Source organism: Parasteatoda tepidariorum, chromosome 5, assembly GCF_982258835.1.
Source record: "Parasteatoda tepidariorum strain Cologne lab strain chromosome 5, Ptep-v5.0, whole genome shotgun sequence".
Classification (NCBI taxonomy): domain Eukaryota; kingdom Metazoa; phylum Arthropoda; class Arachnida; order Araneae; family Theridiidae; genus Parasteatoda; species Parasteatoda tepidariorum.
The window spans coordinates 90152422-90173477 of record NC_141759.1 but is presented as its reverse complement, the minus strand read 5'-3'; the positions used below and the strand labels follow the sequence as shown (position 1 = coordinate 90173477).

General features: G+C 29.0%; 2 protein-coding genes across 4 annotated transcripts in view; one reads left to right on the top strand and one right to left on the bottom strand.

Annotated features, from left to right (window-relative positions):
• Stoml2 (stomatin like 2) overlaps positions 1–4848 on the bottom strand; it is a 30170-nt gene extending 25322 nt beyond the window's left edge. The window contains exons 1-3 of one of the 3 annotated variants that reach the window (XM_043040235.3): positions 4638–4848; positions 2643–2783; positions 830–958 (exon numbers count right to left, since the gene is read on the bottom strand). In XM_043040235.3, the coding sequence (XP_042896169.1) occupies positions 830–958; positions 2643–2783; positions 4638–4682 (315 nt within the window). In that variant the 5' untranslated portion in view covers positions 4683–4848. The other 2 variants (XM_071184811.2, XM_071184810.2) reach the window with 2 other exon arrangements.
• Positions 4849–5051: 203 nt separating this feature from the next.
• Positions 5052–17175, top strand: LOC107439901 (uncharacterized). Its single transcript, XM_016052645.4, has 4 exons — positions 5052–5284; positions 7536–7627; positions 11828–12025; positions 16731–17175. Exons 1-4 carry the CDS (start codon positions 5248–5250, stop codon positions 16995–16997), a joined length of 594 nt encoding a protein of 197 aa, XP_015908131.1. The 5' UTR covers positions 5052–5247; the 3' UTR covers positions 16998–17175.
• Positions 17176–21056: the final 3881 nt, after the last annotated feature.

Genomic DNA, 21056 nt, shown 5'->3' with positions numbered 1-21056 from the left:
AAAATTAAATGTCCATTTATCACTTCTAACACACTTAACAAAACTAATAACCATATTACTAGTAACAAACTTGCTATTTTTTACCATAATATTATCCAGCAAAGGAAATAAGGTATGATAAAATATTATATCAAGTATGTATAAAAATATGAATGACTATACTTTGACATTTTAATGAATGCAAATGAGTAATAATAAGAAGGTTGAATATCGATTTCAGAAAGGATCTTTATATCAGCACATTTCATTCAATTTCCTATTCTTTTTTATTCATTTAATTTTTCTTTAGTAAAATAAATTTAGTTTCTATTATTCAGGTTTAATACAAACTTTCTGAAAAAAGTTCTTTGACAGGTTTTTATCACATTTTTCTGATTTTTGTAAAAGGTGGCAAAAATATTATTAATTTTCCAGTTATGCCCTATTTTTAAACATAAAATAAATTACAAAACAATTATATATGCCATAAAAGTTAAAAACAAAAAATATTTTTTTTAAAAATTATTATAGAATTAGTTTTTTTTTTTTTTGAGAAAAAAAAATTGGATTTCTAATAATATCAAACATAAATGTATTCGTTTTTCTTGACTTTTTGAGTATTTAAGTCATATTCTCTGATATTTCCTTGATTTTTTTCAGATTGATAAGATTCTCTAACTTTTTCCAATTGTCCCTGTTCTGTGGCCACTCTCATATTACTCTTTTTTATCTAAAATATGAAGAAAACTCTTAAGCATAAACAATTTTCCCAAAATGTGCAAGATATTTCAGTTTCGTTTTTTTTTTTTTTAGTTAAAGCAAAATCCTTAAATAAAATGTTTAGACTTACAGGCTGTAATATTCTCTTAAATTTCCCCATTCTCTCAACAACCCATGCTTCTTGTTGGGGTACAAACATAATAATAGTGTTGAAGGGAGTTGACTGAACATGCCTCACAAAATCTATTTGCTTGAAAGGCTAAAATAAAACAAAATAAAGGTTATTTTAAGTATACATACTATAACAACTTAATATTTCAAAGCATTGAAACCTAATTTTATTTTGGATTATAGCAATTCTGAAATACTAAAAGGAAACAAAAAAAATTTTAAATCAAAATTATTAAAACTTCTATGGAAAAAACGCGCTTAAAATCAGCAGAAATTTCACAAAAAGGATAAATTTAGCAATAAAGAAAACTAAGGAAATAAAAATAAATATATGACCACCGAAGCCGGCGTCTTCAGGGGGTACCGGCCCCGGTAGCCATAAAACAAAACCTTTTCTATTGAGGGGGAGGCAAATGCCTAAAGTAACACCCTCAGTCCCGGACTCCTATACAAAACCTTCGGGGTACTGAGGGTGTTACTTTAGGCATAGACCAAAGTACCTACCTATATTATTATATTAAGTACCTACTAACACAATAAATAAAGAATCACTGACATTAAAAATAGTTAAGTAATTTTTTACACCTTTTCCTCAAAACAGACTAATATCCAGTTTTGTACAAAAATACTCATTGTACTTTAAATAGGATACCCATTTTAAAAACACCAAGCCTAAAACATAGGGGTCATATACATACCAAGACTTAATTTCTAAAATTTATATTTTTTCCACACATATTATTTGATTCTGGTATAATTGAATAAAATATTAAATTAGGACTCTATCTTTTATTTATATTTAGTAATGCACATACCTTAATTCTATTTCAAATATAATTTTAGAAGCATTTGTAGCATCACTTTCAATAAAAATATATAATGAAAAGTGATTTGTGTATTTAAAAAATGGTAACTTCAAATTTATAAAAAAAAGTTCAAAAACCCTGGCTTCATTTTATAACAAATATTAAAAAAAATTAGATAATTTTTTATGTACAATATTTATTATTACACTCTACAATAGGGGTGCACAATCTTTTTGAGTGAAGGGCCACTTGCACAGCAGATTGACGAACGAAGGGCCGCACGCATATTAGTCATGATGGTGGCAAATATAATTTTTATCTCAAAATTGGTGCTCTGAACAATAAATATTTTCATCAGTAAACTTAGTAACATATTTACCTAAAATTAAATACTTTAATTATTAAAATTCATTCAATAAAAAAAACTACTTTTTTTATTCTGCCTTTTTATTACTAATATATATATATATATATATATAGAAAGAGATACTATAAACTCTAACAAAAAAAAGTATAATGCTAAATGCGTAAAAAAAACTGCATACATACTTATTTTAATGAGTAATATAAATTTGAACTAAATATTTTAAAGAAAATTTGTAAGGTTTAAGCAAAAATTAAAACTTAACTATTATAGTACATATTATGAATCAATATTTTGTGAAGAGAAATGAAAAGATTCTAAATTTTTACTATTAAAAGAAAAAAATTCTTGTGTTCAGAAGCTCTCGCGGGCCGCACATCAACAGTCAGTGTGCTGCATGTGGCCCTCGGGTGGCAGGTTGTGCACCCCTACTCTACAACTTAAATATTTTACTAAAAAACTGAAGAAAAATTTTTTTAAATCTTACAACTTTTAAATTTAGCAGATATAAAATATCTGTAACGATGTCTAAATTAATAATCTTCGTATAAAAAATTTTAAAACACAAAAAAGGGATGCTAGAAACAAATTTATTTACTTACAAAAGGTAGAGATAATTTCTCCTTTCGAAATTCAAGCACTTGTTTAGATTGGGGACGTGATAAAATAGACATCAAGCGATAGCTTGTGGCAACATTTTTCATTTTAGTAATTTGGAAAACATTTTCCAATGTAAGTATTTTCTAAAAAAAAATAATGATAGTAAACATCAATGATATACAAGTTCAAGATACAGATTTCAATTGCAGTAAGCTCTTCTGATATCGACAAAATTGGGTACAGCATAGCAACCAGAGTTTAACAAATTTGCAGATAAATAACAAAATTACACAAACAAAATTCACAAAATCATCATTCAATAGTAAGGCAGATTATTAATTTACCAAAATGGTCAATTTTAAAATTATATTAAGTAAAAGCTTTGGGCATTCTTTTTTGGGGAAGTTGGTACTTATACACCTACTACTTCTTTGAGATATGACACATGACAGAATATTACAAAATCAACTCAAAGGGTAAAATTCCTTTTTTCGTACTAAATTTCAATTTTTTTTTCTTACTGTACTTAAAAACTACACTCTTTTCTTACTAAATTTTTGCAAGTTCAAAACTCCCCAGCGATTATAGTTCGCAGCAACAGAAACCAACTTGGATATATTTTCATTAATGTAAAATCAGAAGAAAAGTATTCTATGGCCGAAAAAATAATCTTCTTCCTCTGTTGACATGACATCCCTTTGTGGGCCAGAGCCTTCCCTAGAACCTTCCACCATTCAGCTCGTTTCTAAAAAAAATGATCTCCAATTGATAGTTTCCATTTCCGTAGTTTAATGCACTAAAACTTCATTCTGTTACTTAATTTTGAAAATTATATCATATTTATCATACAATATTTCTCTTGACCCAAATATTAACCGATTAAAAAGTTTGTCACAGGAAAAATAACTGCGCAACACTTAAATTTTAATGAATAAATTATAGATTCAAAATTGTGAGAGTCTTGCTTAAAAGATAATAGTATAATAATTATTATCTATAACAAATGCTCTCCATAATTATTTGGAAAGGAAGAAATAAGAAAATGATGACATAAGAATTGAATTAAATCATTCATTACTGAACGAGGAAATACTCCAACTTTAGTGGTCAAGGCACAAAAGAGGTTTTAAACTTGCAAAAAAGAATTTTAAAAAAAATCATGCAGTTGTTTGCTTTGTGATGAGAACTAATTATAATGGGAATATTTCCGTATCATGATTTGTAGAACCCATTACAATAGCAAAGGAGCCAGATTTTAAACTTGGTAATTTTAAAAAAAAATAATTTAGATGTTTGCCCCGGGGTGGCTATGAGTTATGCTTTTTGAGTTGGTCCCTTTCTGTTATGTTTTCTTTCTGTTTCACATATGCCATTGCCTGGAAGTTGCCAAAACTTGGCAATTAAGTTGATCCCCTTATCTGATGTTTTTTTTTTTTCTTCCTTCTTTGTTATTTCAGTTTCTCACATGCCACTTTACGGGAGACATCAAGAATAGGCACTTGTGGCGTAGATGCTGTTATGGTAATCTTCACCTGAACAATTACTTAAAAAATACATACAATGAATCATAACATGACCAACTCTTTTTTCGAATTCAACTTATAATTGAAAACGTATTGAACATATTGATAATTGAAACATGCAAAACGTATAATTGAAATTATTTTTGCTTACATATTTGGGGTTCGAAACAAAAGCCAATAAATTTATACGGGTAAAATTTCATTATATTTCGAAGTGTTTATTTCACATAAGACTTTGATTAAAAATTCTTTTGACTAGATCATCACTGGGGCTCATTCCATTTATAAAATTATTTGAGGGGGCTTGAAGCTAGCTTCTCAGTGCCCATATACGCACCTATACATACACTTTTCTTTCTTAATTCATACACTTTTATCAAAATTAGTTTCAAATATAGATTTAAACAAGAAAAAACCAACACTATTAACACTACACTACAATGATGCAACTTAGCAAAACAAAAAGTAACATACATTATGAAACCGGCTTCTTTGTACAAATGTAACAACAGGTAACATTTTAACAACAGAAAGGAGTGATTTAAATGAGCAAATTAAATTATTTTCATAAGACACAGCTCGCTAATAATATTTAATAAATAAAGTTTCTACACAAATCAAAAAAAATTATTTTATAAATTTATGTTTAGAGTTATCACGCTTTTGGATGTCTATTTTTGTCCACCTTCGGCCAAAATCATGAGAACGGAGAGTTTCTGAATAAAATAAGCTATTTTGTTTTTCCCATATATATAATTCGTTAAAAGTGAGGAATAGTTATTTTAAAAAGCAAAATTAAAATAATACAGGTGAATAACTAATTTATAACGATGAAAAATTTCAAACATTATTATTTTGAATTATTCAACAAAAATCAGAAATTCATTTGGCAACGTTCACTTATTTTAATGTTTATGATTCGCTGTGAAAAGTGATTTTTGTGTTTCTGAAATTCAGATGTTTGCAAAAACGCTTAAAAGTGTGCTGAAAATGGATAAAATGATAACTTAGAAAAAACCTCCATAGATCTTATGCCAATGTTCCTACGTATCCTGCCCCCAACGTTTTAAGTCTATAGTTATAAATGCCTAGAGAGAGAAAAACTGCTGCAAAATTCAAAGGTATAGGGATTGTGGAATGCTTATTTATAGATCTCTTCTATCAAGAATTGATCAAAACATTTTTTATGGAAATCATCAAATAATCTGAACGATAACACAGTCAACAATCTTCAGTTATCGAAATCGTTTATCCGGTCTATTTTTTTAAGTGTGGTGTCAAAGTTGTCAATTACAATTCTACTTCATTATGTTTAAATAAATGTCACTGTGTTGCAAAATAGAAGAAGAAATTGATTCAACATTATTCATGGCTCTAATGTAGAATCGAGGGCTCCTTGGTTTGGCAATAATTTTCATTCACTTTTATCAAAATCCCATTTCTGGTTATTATAATATACTTTGCAGACTTTGCTTTCAATGAAGTCAACTTCAGGTTACCGCAACTTTTGTTTAACTTCATGTGATTGGCTCGTAGTTTATATATTCGTTTATTTTCAAATCGCCATAAATAAGAGGGACCCCTGATTGTAAACTATTACCTTAGTCATTTTTTTAAAAATTGTCTTTATTAAGCTATTTAATTTATTTACTGATGTAATGATAACTTTCACTGTTTATCAGGAAATGTGCATGTTTCTTACCCAAGTATTAGTTACTTGTGAGGATATTTCCAGATTGCGATCTGTTGCACCTACTACAATCCCTAAGGTCCAGGGGTAGCTACGAGTTATACCTTTCGAGTTGGTTACTTTCTATGATTTTTTTTTTTTTTTTAGTTTATTCCGGACCACTGCTTGGAATTTCTGAGACTTGCCGATTATTCTGAAACAGATCACATTACGGAAATTTCCCACTTGTTCAGACTAACTTCAATTGCCAAAGGGGTTTTAAGAAAGAAATGTGTAAAATAGCTTGGAGTTACAATATTTTAGTTGGTCTCCTTTTGTTTTTGTTTTTTTAGTTTTTCATGTTTCACTTCTGGGATTTTGTTGATAATTTTGGCGGCACCGATAAAGATACAAAAATTTTCACTTACTTTTCTTTATGTGCTTCTGTTTAGGTAGACAAATGGTATATTATGTCAAAATTTTGATATCGATACTTTCACAAAAGAAAAACAAATTAATAATTTTCAAGGCTTGGCGATTATTCTGCCACAGATCATGATACGGAAATCTCCCCGTTGTTTCTTCGAAACTTTTGGTTATTGTTGATTAGTTTAAACCCGTTGGCTTCTTTAAAAGTTCAAAAAAATTTTAAACTTTAAGTTTAAAATAAAAATAATTAACTTTTGTAATCTTATTCAAGTATACCTCACGTTTATGATGGTTTAGTTCTTTGTCAATAATCAAAATGAAATATTTTATAGGTATCAAATATCAATCGTATGCAATACTTTTCTTTTTGGCGACGGTTATGAAATAAAATATCATATTTAATAATTGCACCCGATGATAGTGAAGAAAATGAGCAAAAAATATTGGAGGATATACCAACAACCAATGGAATGTTTGTAAGCAAAAGTCTGAAATATTTGTGAATGTAACCCATTAAACAAATTTGCAAACAGTAGTAAGTATTGAGAGAAATATTATTGAAATTGTATCCAAAAACAAAAAAAACATTTAAAGATTACACAATTAGCTTGTTTTATCGTTAGTCAGATGAAAAAGGTAAAATCGGTTTTCCACTACATTTTAATTTTTGTTACTTTCATATTGCAATATATTTCATTTTATAACCGTTGTTGAGCAGACGACCCAATTTTGGGTTTACGACTACTGATGTTTAACTCTGTAGCTTTGTAATTTTGAACCAATCCAGAAGGCAAGGAAACTCCTGGATCCTGAGGTATGATTTGTTATGGTGTCATGGAGGACTTTGTGACCCGTCATATATTTAATGTGCATAAATCACCATTTATTAGTCTTCGGCCGGTGGGGATCGAACCCACGACCTCTTGGACCTGGGCGCAGTGCCCTACCAACCAGGCTATCCTGGCCCCATATTATAATGTAAGGATGGAGAGCCATGTTTTTAGGCACAACAAAATAAAACATTTGCTTATGGTGGAAAGAATTTTTGAGATACAAGTGCCCATACTTTTAAATCTTATTTTCTTTATATAGATTGTGAATCATTATCAAACATTTTGACTTGTGTCTACAAAAGTGTTATGACAGGAAGTGTAATTTCAATTACATTTGAAATTACACTTCCTGTCCACTATTTTTTCAATTAATTCTTCAGTATGAATTCTTTTTTTTTTAAAAAAAATATATTTATTGCTTAATTTCTTTTTTCTCTGCAGGGGATCCTGATGGCCCCGGGGAAATAAAATTCCCTGGTCAGCCAGAGAGTCCATCAACAAAAAAGCGAAGAACTGGGGGTACTCCAAACCAGGTCTATTTTTTTATTGTACTTACTGATGACTTATAAATTAATGTTTATTTTGCTGGTTTAAGATTTAATGTTTCCAAATCTAACTTTCCAACAGTGTCTGTTTAATTATGTAGAATTATATTAAGGACTCAAAATAAGAATGCTTAAACATCACAACACATGACAACAAATACAGTCAGTAGCCAAATTATTAGACGCGCTATAAGATTCTATGTAAAATCTTAATTATCATGTGATACTATAAGTTTATTGTTTTAACGCAACTGAAACCAGTCTGCACTTGCTTACGTGCGTGTATCAGTTGGTTAACATTGTAATGCAATACGTTAAAAATAAATACAAATGGGAAATATATAAAAAGTCTCCTGAATAAAAACCTATTACATGTATGTTTAAATATAAAAATTACACACCTAAACTCGTGCAAAACATGTAATTATTAAAAATCTACAGTGCATCTAATAATTTGATCTAATTATTACAATATAAAAATATAATACCTGATAAAATAAATATTCTATATTTTTATAATATATCGTCTCATTTATCCAATCGCAGAATTTATATTATATATCGTCTAATTTTACCAAGTGATACACGAGCGTACACAAGTGCAAACCGGTTTCAGTCACTTAAAAACAATAAAGCTGTATAATATCACCTGATAATTAAGATTTTATATAGAATCTTATAGTTCCTCTAAAAATTTCAGCAGGGACTGTAGATTTAGTAGATATGAAGCTACTTATAGATAGATACATGGAAACAAAATAAAGAGAAAACTGAAGAAAATTATTATTGGGTGAAAATGTTTCCCTCTCGTGCGAGTACATGCTGAAAAATTAAAGCAAAATTTTTGTGCTTTTAACTCGTTTCATTGTTTTCATCTGTATTGTAAATTCTCACCATTGCTATCTCAGATGTGCTAACTGTTACAATTTATCTGTAATTGTTGCAATTTCAGGGTCAAAATTATGCTTTAGAAATAATCTGCTAAAAAGTTTTTTTTTTCTCCTTTAACTACCAAGAGGTTTATGAGTTTAACATGCACTCTTTTTGATTTTTATTTCAACCAAAATGTGTAATGTCACAATTCTTGTCACTCCCGTCCTTCCCCTTGTCACAAACTAACAATTTCATGAACTCCCACCTTGACACTTGACATCATTTGTGGATGATTCATTGGTCTTCTCTACAAAATAATCTGACAGTAATCTTTATTTTTTATAACATTATTAGTGAATAATCAAAATAATATAAAATATTGATCTTTAAATGGTGAATATTTAAAGTGAAAACTCCTGTTATGGACACTCCTGTGAAACGAATGCCTCTCAATGTGGACATATTTTTTATTCCCAGTGAATCCTCTATGAATAAACCATAATGTACATTCTTCCCAAAACGGACACTCCCATAACCGGACACGGACAGTCATCTTTGCCCAGAAACGTTATATTCTACCTCTTCAAACCAGACACTATTTTTTCTAAATTGGGAAGAGGAAAAAAAACTTTTTCTGCTTTAAATTGCAAGAAAAAAAAATTTGCAACTTTTTACCATTTTTTAAATATGTAAATTTTTTGCCTTCTTCATAACTAAAAATATTGTTAAGCTATTTCACTACTAAACAGGGCCGGATTACCCATTAAGCTATGGCCTGTTTTTCAAATTTTTTCAAAGTGTTATGATTATTTTTTAGCTCTAATTTTAAAAAAAAGTAAAATTTAATTTATTATTTTTTTTAATTTTAAATATGCTTTCTTAAGTGAAAAGATAAATAAATACTTTTATATTTGAATACATAAAAAATATACAAGAAAAAAATTTAATCTAAAGGCCCCAAAAATTAGAATGGTCTAGGGCCCCGCATACCGCTTTATCTGACCCTGCTACTACCGAATCAATCTTTCTCTATCTTTGTAAAAAAAGGTGAGAAAATGATACTGCTCATTTGAATAGTGCCATCTATTGATCTTTTCATCTGGACGACATAGGTTATGAGACCCCACAAGCTGAAATGCTGTCTTAAATGCTCTCAATGCTTCTTCCCCACTGAAAATTTCTAATAAATTTGAAGGCTGTATTTATTTATGAACATTGATTTTTTTTGTTTTCTCTTAATTGCGGGAGGTTTACTTTCAAGGAGGTATTAACCCTGTTTAGGGCTGCAAGTTTGTCGCGAGAAAGAAAAAGAACCAAAATTCACAGGAAATTTTAAAAATTACCCAGATTCTAAACATAAAAAAATTTACTTAATAAATGATGCAAAAGACAGAAATTGCGCAAATAATAAAAAAAAAAGCCTAAAAAATGCACAACAAGAGTATTTATTTTAATTTCAAGCAATATTAGTATTTTTATTTAAATGAACATAATTTTGTGCGTTGTCAGATTATTCTCATTTATGGTTCTTCTTTCGTCACTTAATGCATTTTTATACTTAGAAAACGATCTTTCTGCTTCTACGCTGTTTGTTGGTACCGACAAACATCGAATAGCCAATTTTGGATCGCTTTCAGTCTTTGATTTCCAAAACTCGACCAATTTTCCTTCATCAACTCACAATTCCTTGGCCGTTGCTTTGTAAGAAGTAATTGCTGTGAAAACTCAAACATTCTACATTCAAACTACTAGTTACACAAGTACTAGTAAACTACTAGTTTCAAACTAGTAGTTACTAGTTACTTATCTCCCTCTCATCTAAGAAACTGATCCCTATTTAAGAAATCACAAGAAGCCGTCCAGGAAAAATTGCCTGGACATGTAGAAAGGCAGTAGAAATTTCATTGCCCAGTGCAATAGCCTGTGTTACAATTTTTCGGACAAAGATTTGATTTATAACATTTTCCTTCTTTTGTGGTTTCAATTTCTTATGTACTCTTACTGACTTCAAGAAGGTAATCCTATCAGTCTATTGCCCTCCCTAAGTGTAGAAAGACCACCTTACATGACAAGATTGTGATTATCTCTGAGCTATTTTCTTGTCATTTTGCTACACTCCCCTAAATATCTAATCAATTTTGCATGTTCAATTTTAGGCTTCAGTAAAGTACAAAATTCTGTTAAATAAAAATAATAAATTAAAAATGGAAAATAAATTCAAATTTTAAGCAATTTTCGCTCAAATCAAAACATATTGGGAAATTCGCAGATTTTGGGAAAAAAGAGGACATTTTTGCGGAAATCATCGCAGAAATTCGCACCACGACAGCCCTAACTGTGTTACCTATCAAGTGATGGGTAGGTATTAGGGGGTGTACACCTGATAGTTGAAACCGATGACTAAAGTTGATGACTAAAAGCTCCTATACGGTATCATATCACTAAATTGAATGTCTGTGTTAATAGGAAAATTATATTCTACTATCTGTAGCTGCATCTTGAATTGTTTGAATTTATATCAAACTATATCATATGTTTTTTTTTTTTTTTTTTATAAAAAAAAAAATTATTTTTTAAAGTTTAAGCAAATATCCTTGTAAGATATTTCCTTGTATAAATATCCTTGTAGATTCATACCTGCCAAGTCTCCTGTTTTTTAACGAAGACTCTTGTATTTTACGACTATCTCCTGTTTACCCGTATATTCTCAAATTTGTCCGTGTTTGTTGTAGAAATTTTTTTAAAAATTTTTTGACGATAAAATATCCGCTAATGGCAAAAATACATCTCTTATTCCTCAACAGATGGTGCTATTGCCAGTACTGCAGTATGTTGAGTGTTAATAGTTTAAGTAATTATAAATAATGGTTTAAAAAATCTTCTTTAGATTAAGATTTGTATATATGTATATTACTTTGCTAAATGTTAGTGCTTATATTATTCCCAATTTTCAATTTCTCTTCTTGACTTACATGATCTATCAAAACTTTACTCATTGCCTAAAAAATGCCGCTAGTAAAATCTCTGTTATTTTATTTCTCCTATGTTGGCAGGTTTGATTATTGTAGATTATTTAATTATTTCTATATCATTGAAAGTATTTTAAAAGCAATTTACGGTGTTAAACTTTGTTATTAGGGTACCCTTACCGTAAGCAGACAATTTCTCGGCCCAAGAGTTCCCGCTTAACTGAGGTTACACTGTACATATTCAGTTATGTATCGGTTACATTATATAATCTTTGAATGTTTGTCAGAAAAATTTATTTTGTTCTGTTTGCTGTTTCTTTTTGCTTCAATTTAATTGAAATTTCAGATCAGTCCAGCGCAACCAGATTTTATTCCACCACCACCATTAACTGGTTTTGGGGAAACAATTGTTGCAAGCAACCCTTTTGATGACACTGTACCAGCAGCAACCACCACTTCAGTTCCCAATATGCCTATGCCTAATATGACACACATGTCTGGCCCACCGATGCACACCAAACCTGTTCCAATGTCATCTGGCAAGGTATGGAAATAACTTTATTATTAATATATTACTTTTTTTGCATTATGTAGAAATAGTGAAATGAAATATTAACCATATAGCTTTGTTATACACAATTATACTTTGTTATATTTTAAAAGAAGCCCATTCACTCTTGTAGTTGCTGGTGTCACTTGACATTACATTAACCAATTATGACACTGCAGAGTGCATTCCTGTCAAGTCTTCTGTTTTTTGAACGTTTTACGATTATCTCCTGTTTACCCGTATATTCTCAAGACTCTCAGTATTTTTAAAAGAAAGTTTATTACTTTCTGATGAAAAGCTTACTTTTGATTTTAAAAAAAAAAGTAATTTGTCTGGTAACTATTATGAACAGAACTTAAATGAAAATTTTTTATGCAAAGCCAAATCAGCTACTTATGTTCGAAGTAGGAATGTGTAAAAATTCTGTAAGATAATGCTAATTACTTAGACTTATGAAAATTATTTCGATGTTGAGTGTTTCATAGTTTAAAAAATTTCTTTAAAATAAGATTTATATGCATATTTTTTACTGCAGTATATGTAAATGCCTATATTATTTCCAATTTTACATTTCTCTTTTTTAATTACATGTTAATACATGATGTATATTAACACTGTACATGTAGCCCAAAAAATATTGCTCGTAAAATATCCCTTATGTTGTATGTTATATCTCCAATATTGACAAGTATGAGAATGTAGAAGTTATTTAATTGAATAAGTTGAACCTTGCTTGTTATAACATCGATGGCAGAACGCTAACAACTTTTTTTATGGGTTCGAGATTCATTTTTGCCCTAAAATTCAGACGATCCCCGTCATTGAAGAAATCATCATCAATCATTAAAGAAGAAACATTCCTGGCGACTATCTGGCATGTGCTATTTTAAATTGCAGTTTTTTAGATGATTTTACTAGGTTAAAAATTTCATTCACTTCAAAAACATGCAAATTAGAAATAACAGTCAACTTGTTTCGAGCACTCGAAAAATAGGCACCTATTTTCAAGACTTACTAGATGTGAACGAGAAGAAACAAAATTGATTTGAAACGTTTTATTTTTCTAATAGCTTTTGCTTTTCCTCTTTCATGTCTGGCAAGTCTTGAAAATTGATACATATTTTTTGATCGCTTGATTTATTTAATAGTTTGATAATGGTTTCAAAATTTGATAAGAACATGTGTTGAATAGTATATGAGGCTCAAATCTGAAAATCAGCAACATCTCTTATCCCTCAGCCTAACAGCAGGGTGCGTAGCATTTTTAAAAAGTGCTTAAAGGTACTTATTTTTGATTTTCGTTTTTTAAAGGTGCTTCTTTTATTCGTGGTTTGTAAAAAGTGCTTAATTTTGTATCTTTTAAACAAGATTTTTTTCTTTCCCTTGTTGATTGTCGTTCAAAAAATGCATGATTTTCACAATTTTCTCTGCAATATTTATCAAAAACTATCCTATTTTATCCTGATTATGTAAAGTTTTTGAAAATGTTTTGAATTTTATTGATTTTATGTTTATAAATTGAGAACTTTAAATGATAGGAAAAAAAATTTATTTTTATGACTGCACAGATCCTAATTATGATTTTTTATTTTAGAAAGTGGTTAAAAATATTTTTAAGTGCTTAAAAAGTACTTAAAATGTGCTTATTTTTTGTTGAAAATTTTGGTTGCGCACCCTAGCAAGCAAGCTGAAACATACAAAATTTAAGAACCTAGTACTTTGTGTGCTAATGAAGCTTTTTAATTTTTTAAAAAAAATCAATTTGAGCATATGGTTTGGCTTGAGAAATTTTTATCTGAGGAAAGACTTTGGTTTTAAAATTATTTCAGATTTCGTTGTTAATGTTATTATTATATGATTTTTGCTTTTATCAAACATATTGAAAAATAATATATAATTAGTACTCAAAAATTCAATGTCTATATATAAGATAAAACTTGTACAATTTAAAATGGAAGGTGACCAGAGAATACTTAAATTATCCCAAAATTCAATTTACTCCTATTCTCTCAAGCAAAGAAAAATAATAATTCTACAATCAACAATTTAACCCAGGAACTATATCTATGACTAATGCTATATTTTTTTATCATTAAATCAAATTGTTTTTACAAGCTTAATCATTCATCATTTTTAAAGCAAATGTAGTTTTTTTTTTTTTTGCTTAAATGAATGTGGTATCAGATTCCAACCTACAATTGAGGTTAAAAAATTTCCGCAACTCTTTTGTAATTGGCTATGTGTTATCATGTCACTCTCTTCTTATGTTATATAAAGAAATGCTGAAAATTATTTCCTTTTAGGAGTTGAGTAAAAAGATACTATAAATATCTATAAAAACTGTTTTTCAGATAGTAAATTAAAATTTGAATGTAAAAGATTTAAACCCTGCACCACTTGTGTAATCAAATCTTGTATTGCAAACATTTTATACCTCAACATCATTTCATTTTTCTTCATATTTAAACTTATATCCGCAACAAGATATTTCGTAATTGCCGCCATTATGATATATATTCTTATTACTATATTTAGTCTAATTAATTATGCTTTAGGAGTTTTATAATTAATATAGAGGGGTAAACAAATACTCTATTGAAACCTGATGACTCACTTGCTGAGTAAATCAAGATTGAAAACATGAAAATCTATTTTATTGCTGGAAGAAACTCAAAGAAATACTGAATTTTTAATTTTCATCAGGCAATCAAACTGATTTTGATTTTTTTTTTTCTTTGCTCTTTCCTCACTAGTGATTTGACAAGTTTAGTTGGCATTTATGTTTCTAACTTGCTTAAATATCATTAGGACCCCTGATGTGCATACGTTTTTTTTTTTTTAATTCCTTTTTGAAAATAATTCTAAAAATGAGTATTCTGAAACATCCTGTATTTTAAAGAAAAGAAAATGTTATAATTTCGTTTTTATTAACATCGTTTTAAACAATTCTGCAGAACTGCCTTTTTTCTGTTTAAATAACCCTATAAATGAATAGTTTTCTTCTAACCAGTTGTTTACAAAATTTAGATAGTACCAAATATTTTTATTTTATTATTAATTTCCAATGCATTGAGTATTTTATAAGCAAATTAATTTTATTACACTGAACTTTATGGTTTCTTCAATTGATAGTAGGAAGCTACTTGTTTCATTGCTATTAAAAATTCAACAAAAACAACTATTGTTGGTTGTATAAATCTTTTTATAAAACATTTACAGGGTGTGTAGCATTTTTAAAAAGTGCTTAGTTTTCCATCTTTTGAAAAGAGGTTTATTTGCCTTGTCGTTTTAAATAACAGGAAAAAATTCATGATTTTCAATTTTCTCTGCAATATTTATTTTATCATGATTATGCAAAGTTGAAAAAAATAATTTTGACAGTGGAAAAAACTTATTTTTATTGCTGCACAGATCCTGATTATGATTTTTTTTTTTTTTTTTGAAAAGTGATTCAAAATATTTTTTGAGTACTTAAAAGGTACTTATTCTTGTTGAAAAGTCTGGCTATGCACCCTGATTTAAAAAAAGAAGAGAAAATTATATCTCTCAAATCTTAATTTCTGTCGTAGAAAAATAGTTCAATTTATATTTTTAACTGTGATCAGTTTGTAATTATTACATTTTATTTTATTTGTATTAATTGCGACCTTAAATGGATCAAAATTCATTGATACTGTATGATTAATGAAAACTGAAAGCTGTTTGATAATGAGTTTTTCTGGGACAAAAAATACTAGCATTTGAATAAAAATAGAGCTTATTAAAATTTCATTTCTCAAATCTAAGCTTGGATAAATATATTTTGCTTATTCTCTCCAAATATTTATTTTTATTTATCTTTGTAATTTATGCAGAAAAAAAAGAGTTACTACTACAGGAGTTACTGTTTCAGAAAATTTTTTAAATACACTCTTCTGGGACAGTTTTTCTGGGACAAAAAATACTAGCATTTGAATAAAAATAGAGCTTATTAAAATTTCATTTCTCAAATCTAAGCTTGGATAAATATATTTTGCTTATTCTCTCCAAATATTTATTTTTATTTATCTTTGTAATTTATGCAGAAAAAAAAAAGAGTTACTACTACAGGAGTTACTGTTTCAGAAAATTTTTTAAATACACTCTTCGCATGCACAGATTACAAAATACTTGTACATTTTTTAAACATTTAAAGAAATGTTTAAAGAAGATTCTGGTATTAAAATATGATATAATCATAAAAATTGTACAAATAAATTCATTAAAAACAACATTTAAAAATGAAACTTAGTCAAGTATTTATTTCTATTATAGCAAACTAATAATATAGGTGAGCAATTATTTTTCTTACTCTACACAAGTTTCAACACAACCACTAAGTAACCAAAACCATTTTATATTTTTTATGTATTACTTTATATTATTTACTTAATCCTTCTGCGCAGTTGGGATACTGGTGTTTGTTTTATATATTTTTCGGACGCTCCAATAATTACTAGCAAAAATACATTTTCGCATTTTGTAACTATAAAAAACATTCTAATAGTTACTAACTAAAATCTGTTACCTTTTCATAAAAGAAGATTGACATTGCCGATATCTACTATCCCACAGTTTATTATTATTTTAATATTGATCACTCAATAATAATATTAAAAAATGTACTCTCTAAGTTTTAATAATTTAAGGTATTAATGATTATTCTTTTTAACTATTGCAGGTTTATCCACCTGATCAGCCGATGATTTTTAACCCACAAAATCCAAATGCCCCACCTATTTACCCCTGCGGTATATGTCACAAAGAAGTGCATGACAATGACCAAGGTATTCTATGCGAGAGTGGCTGCAATTTCTGGTTCCACAGGGTCTGCACAGGCCTCTCTGACATTGCGTTCCACCTTTTATCTGCAGAAGTGTACGCTGAATGGGTGTGCGATAAGTGCCTATCATCAAAAAATATCCCCCTTGTTAAGTTTAAACCATAAAAGTGCCTTTTTTGTTGTTGCTCTCTGAGTTGTGTTATGTATAGTGTGTTGACAAATCATTCATAAGAAAGTGGTTTTTATGTCTGTTAAAGATGATATGTAGAATAGGTTTTATGAAACTAATACTAGTTAATGTCATCTCTTGCTCATTTTCCCAATAAATTATTTTAGTACCATACTTTTTTGTCCTTCCTTCCTCAATGGCACGACAGCCCCGGGTGGGTCCTGGCCTTCTCAATCAACTTCCTCCAGGCCTGCCTCTGCCTGGCAGTTGTCTATACTTTTTTGTACTGCATTTATTTATTTTAATTTTGTTGTAAGCATGGTGCATAGCTTCTTTTAAAGGTGTCATTTTTGATTTTCGTGTTTTAAAAGCAGTTTTTTTTTAATGGGTGTTTGTAAAAAGTACTTAATTTTCCCTTTTCAAAAGTCAGATTTGATTTCTTTTACCTTGTCGATTTTCACCACGTATTGTGAAAAACGTGGTTTTCATATTGTTGTATTCAACGTTTTCACGATTCATTCAAACATAATGCATTTCAACATACCGATGGTTCATAGCTTATGAAAGCGCCAATCATTTTACATGTTTGATGAAATACTTGTGGGTCCGCATGTGTGTCTAATGAGCTGGGTTCGTTGCTGCGTACAATAATATTAATGCTGTTCTTACATGTGATTTTGAAAAAAATTTTACAAGTGTACCACACAATAATTTAAGGAATATTTGTTTGTAAATTTTTGATAAATATTTGAATAATGAGGACATTAATAAGGAAGACTGAATAAATTTATGTAATACAAACATTTTTGAAAATTATCTTTTTAACGGTATTTGTTTTTCTAGACAAATTCAAGGCATTTCAATGGGGAATTGTTATTCAAGTGCATTTGCTAATATTTTCTTACATTTTTATGAACACAAATTTTTACAACATAATTTGTTAATTGGATTTAGATTTATTGATGATTTAATTATTTTTAAGTTGTAATGATTTTGATTTAATTAAACATACTTATCCTAAGGAACTAAATTTAATTAAGACGTAATTCGGAAGAAAATTGCGCTTATTTTGATCTTGATATCAAAATTCATAACCAAAAAATTTTCATCAGATTATACGATAAAAGAAGAGATTTTAAGTTTAATGTTATTAATTTAATGCATTTTAATTCCAACCTTTACTTTAAGATTTTTAAGAATATTTTGATTGGTCAAATTGTTAAATTTCAATTTATTTGTAATAATAAAACAGATTTTATTTTATAACAGATAGGATTTTATGTTCCTGAAGCATATAGATGGCAGCACCTTTTTAAAATTTTTACTCGTCGATTGTTTTTTTGTTTTATTTTTTCAAGATTTTCGAAAAAGAGGTCAGCACTTGATTTATTTCTAAAGTTTTCTTTATGATTTGGCAATTTATATGTTATTTTGATGTGGCTATTTTAACTGTAACTTTATCTTTCTTATTTATTTTTCTTATTTGTGGCAGTTCCTTATGTCTTATTTTGTACTTTAAAGTCATTATTAAGACTTACTTTGTAATTATTTGTCATTTATTTGTCTTTGCATTTACATTTCAATTTTTCTAATTGCTTTTTCTTATTTGATTTTCCATTATGGGGCTCCGGGGCAGTGTCAGTTTTTGGTTTCACCACTGACAAAAGAAAGGCTCATGTGTGTTGGCAGGCAGTGTGTCTCCTGATGAAGTGCTGTTCTGCTAACACATGTCTTAAAATTTTTATAATTTTTGTTTTCTGCTAGAATTGTTTTTCTGACTTCATAAATTAAAATAAAACAAATTTAGATGCTTTAAGCACTTTTCTATTTTGATTTATTATTTCAAATGTTACTTACATATTTTATCTTTTTCTAAATTTGTAAATTAGTTTCATTCTTTGATTAGGGTTCTGTGAGATTATTGCACTCTCAATAATCTCGAATTTCAATTTCAGGCTTTGTTTTCCATCCTCTGGAATCGAAATGAAAAATTTTGATGTTTTTATGGTGGATAATATAATCAAGAAAAAGATTTGTCAGAAACTAGTTATTTTATCAAGATCATGTAAAATCTGAAAAAAATTATTTTGCATTTTGTTAATGTATATGGTGCTTCAAAATATTTTTGAGTGCTTAAAAGGTGCTTATTTTTCGTTGAAAGATTTGGCTACGCACCCTTTTAAAGTACTTTAACAAGTTCGTATGACTAAAGATTTATGGTTTAGAAAAGTTAGAAACTCAAATCAAGCAAAAAAAGAATTTAACCCTCAAAATGTGGGGAGTTGCTGCAATCTAAAAAATACAGTCCCAAATAGTGCAGTCAAAAACTAGAGCCTCTTATTGATAATTTCAATATTTGTGTCTTTTAGCATATCTTGAGAGAAATTTGAGCAAATCGAAAATATTTTTCAATCATCCTTAAGTTTATCGTAATATAAATTGTTTCGGATGGGCGAGACACCTATCAAGAATGGATAATAACAGCGTTACAAAAAAGATCTTCTCTGCCAGACCATTAGGCACTCGAAAAAGAGGAAGACCTAGACTTAGATGGCTCGATTGCCTCGAAAGTGATTTAAATATTCTAAAAGTCACAAATTGGATGTCTATGGCCAAGTGTAGAAGAGCCTGGAGTTCAACTCTGCGGAAGGCAAGGGCCCATCCTGGGCTGTCAAGTCAATGAAGAAGAAGAAATTGTTTCGGAAATAAAAGTTTTGAATAATACAATTTCAAATAAGCTACTGTCCCAGCAGCAAAGGTCCAAAAATTTATAGGATCTTTTTATAAAAAAAAAGGACAACCTTTTAAATGACTGGTTGCAAATCAAGTTACCGGAGTTGAACGAAACGGAACATACAAAATTATGTAAATCAATTCGTTTTCTCTTAGGAATAGAGAAAACCATTTTTAATTTATTATATTTTTATTTATACTATTCAAGTTTGAAAGAAAATATTTTTATTTCTTCATTTTTATCTCGTAAAAAAGCTGGCTAATAAGGAAAAAAAGTAGTCTAATAGTTTTGAACACAAACAAGATTATGGTTCTAAAAAATATCACACATGAATAATTTATTTTTTGTCACATCTCTTTTACTTTGGATATTTTTTATCTGCTAAATAAACATATTAAAAGTACAGTGCACTCTCGATTATCCGTGCGCGGATTATCCGTGCTCATTCCGGAGTCACACGAAAAATATAAAGAGAAACATTTTAAAGATTAAAAAAATTTTATTCATGAAGTTATAACACTACCAAAGTTTTGGAAGCAATATTCGTTAGTGGATTGAAGTATATCGAATATCAGCAGCATGGTCAAAGGTAAAATCGTCTACTTTATCACGATCTTGGAGAAAGATAATATCGCTTGATGAGCAATCTTCTTCAGATGTTCAAGAAAAATATGATAACAGTATTCTCGAACAAGCTAAAGAAATCTGATGTTTCGAAATTCTTGACGAAGAAAATTTTGAAGATTGGTTTTAAAGTGATGCATGTGAGCCTGACTTCCAGTATTTGACAGACGAAAACATCGTTATGTTGTTAAATCAAATAGTGATGATAGTAACTGATGCAGAAGATGTAGTAAATGAGGGAAATACAATTTCTATTTCTGCTGCTCTGTGGGAATTTTATTAGATTATATGGGAGGATTTGATTACGGTGACATTACTGCGGTTCGTAAAACATATGACGAAGACGCATTACACAATTTTTTAAAAGGAAAATTCCTAGTTTGATGTTATACAGCATGCAAATATCAGTAATTTTTATATTTTTTGTACTGATATTGATTTTTTTCTCTAATTAAAAGAATTTTCGGATTATCCGTGTTTTTCGATTCTCCGTACTCCCTGTCCCGGTGATTAACCCGGATAATCAATCGGGAGTGCACTGTATATGGTTTTATCAAATTGTCACTTGGACATTGAAACTCGAGTTATTTGAATCTAAAGTTTCACTTTAAAAACGTAGCCAACCTTTTAAGAAGTTCGACTTCTTATGTTTTGAAGACTAAGTTATTAGTAAAAAAAGTTAAGTTTGAAGATAATA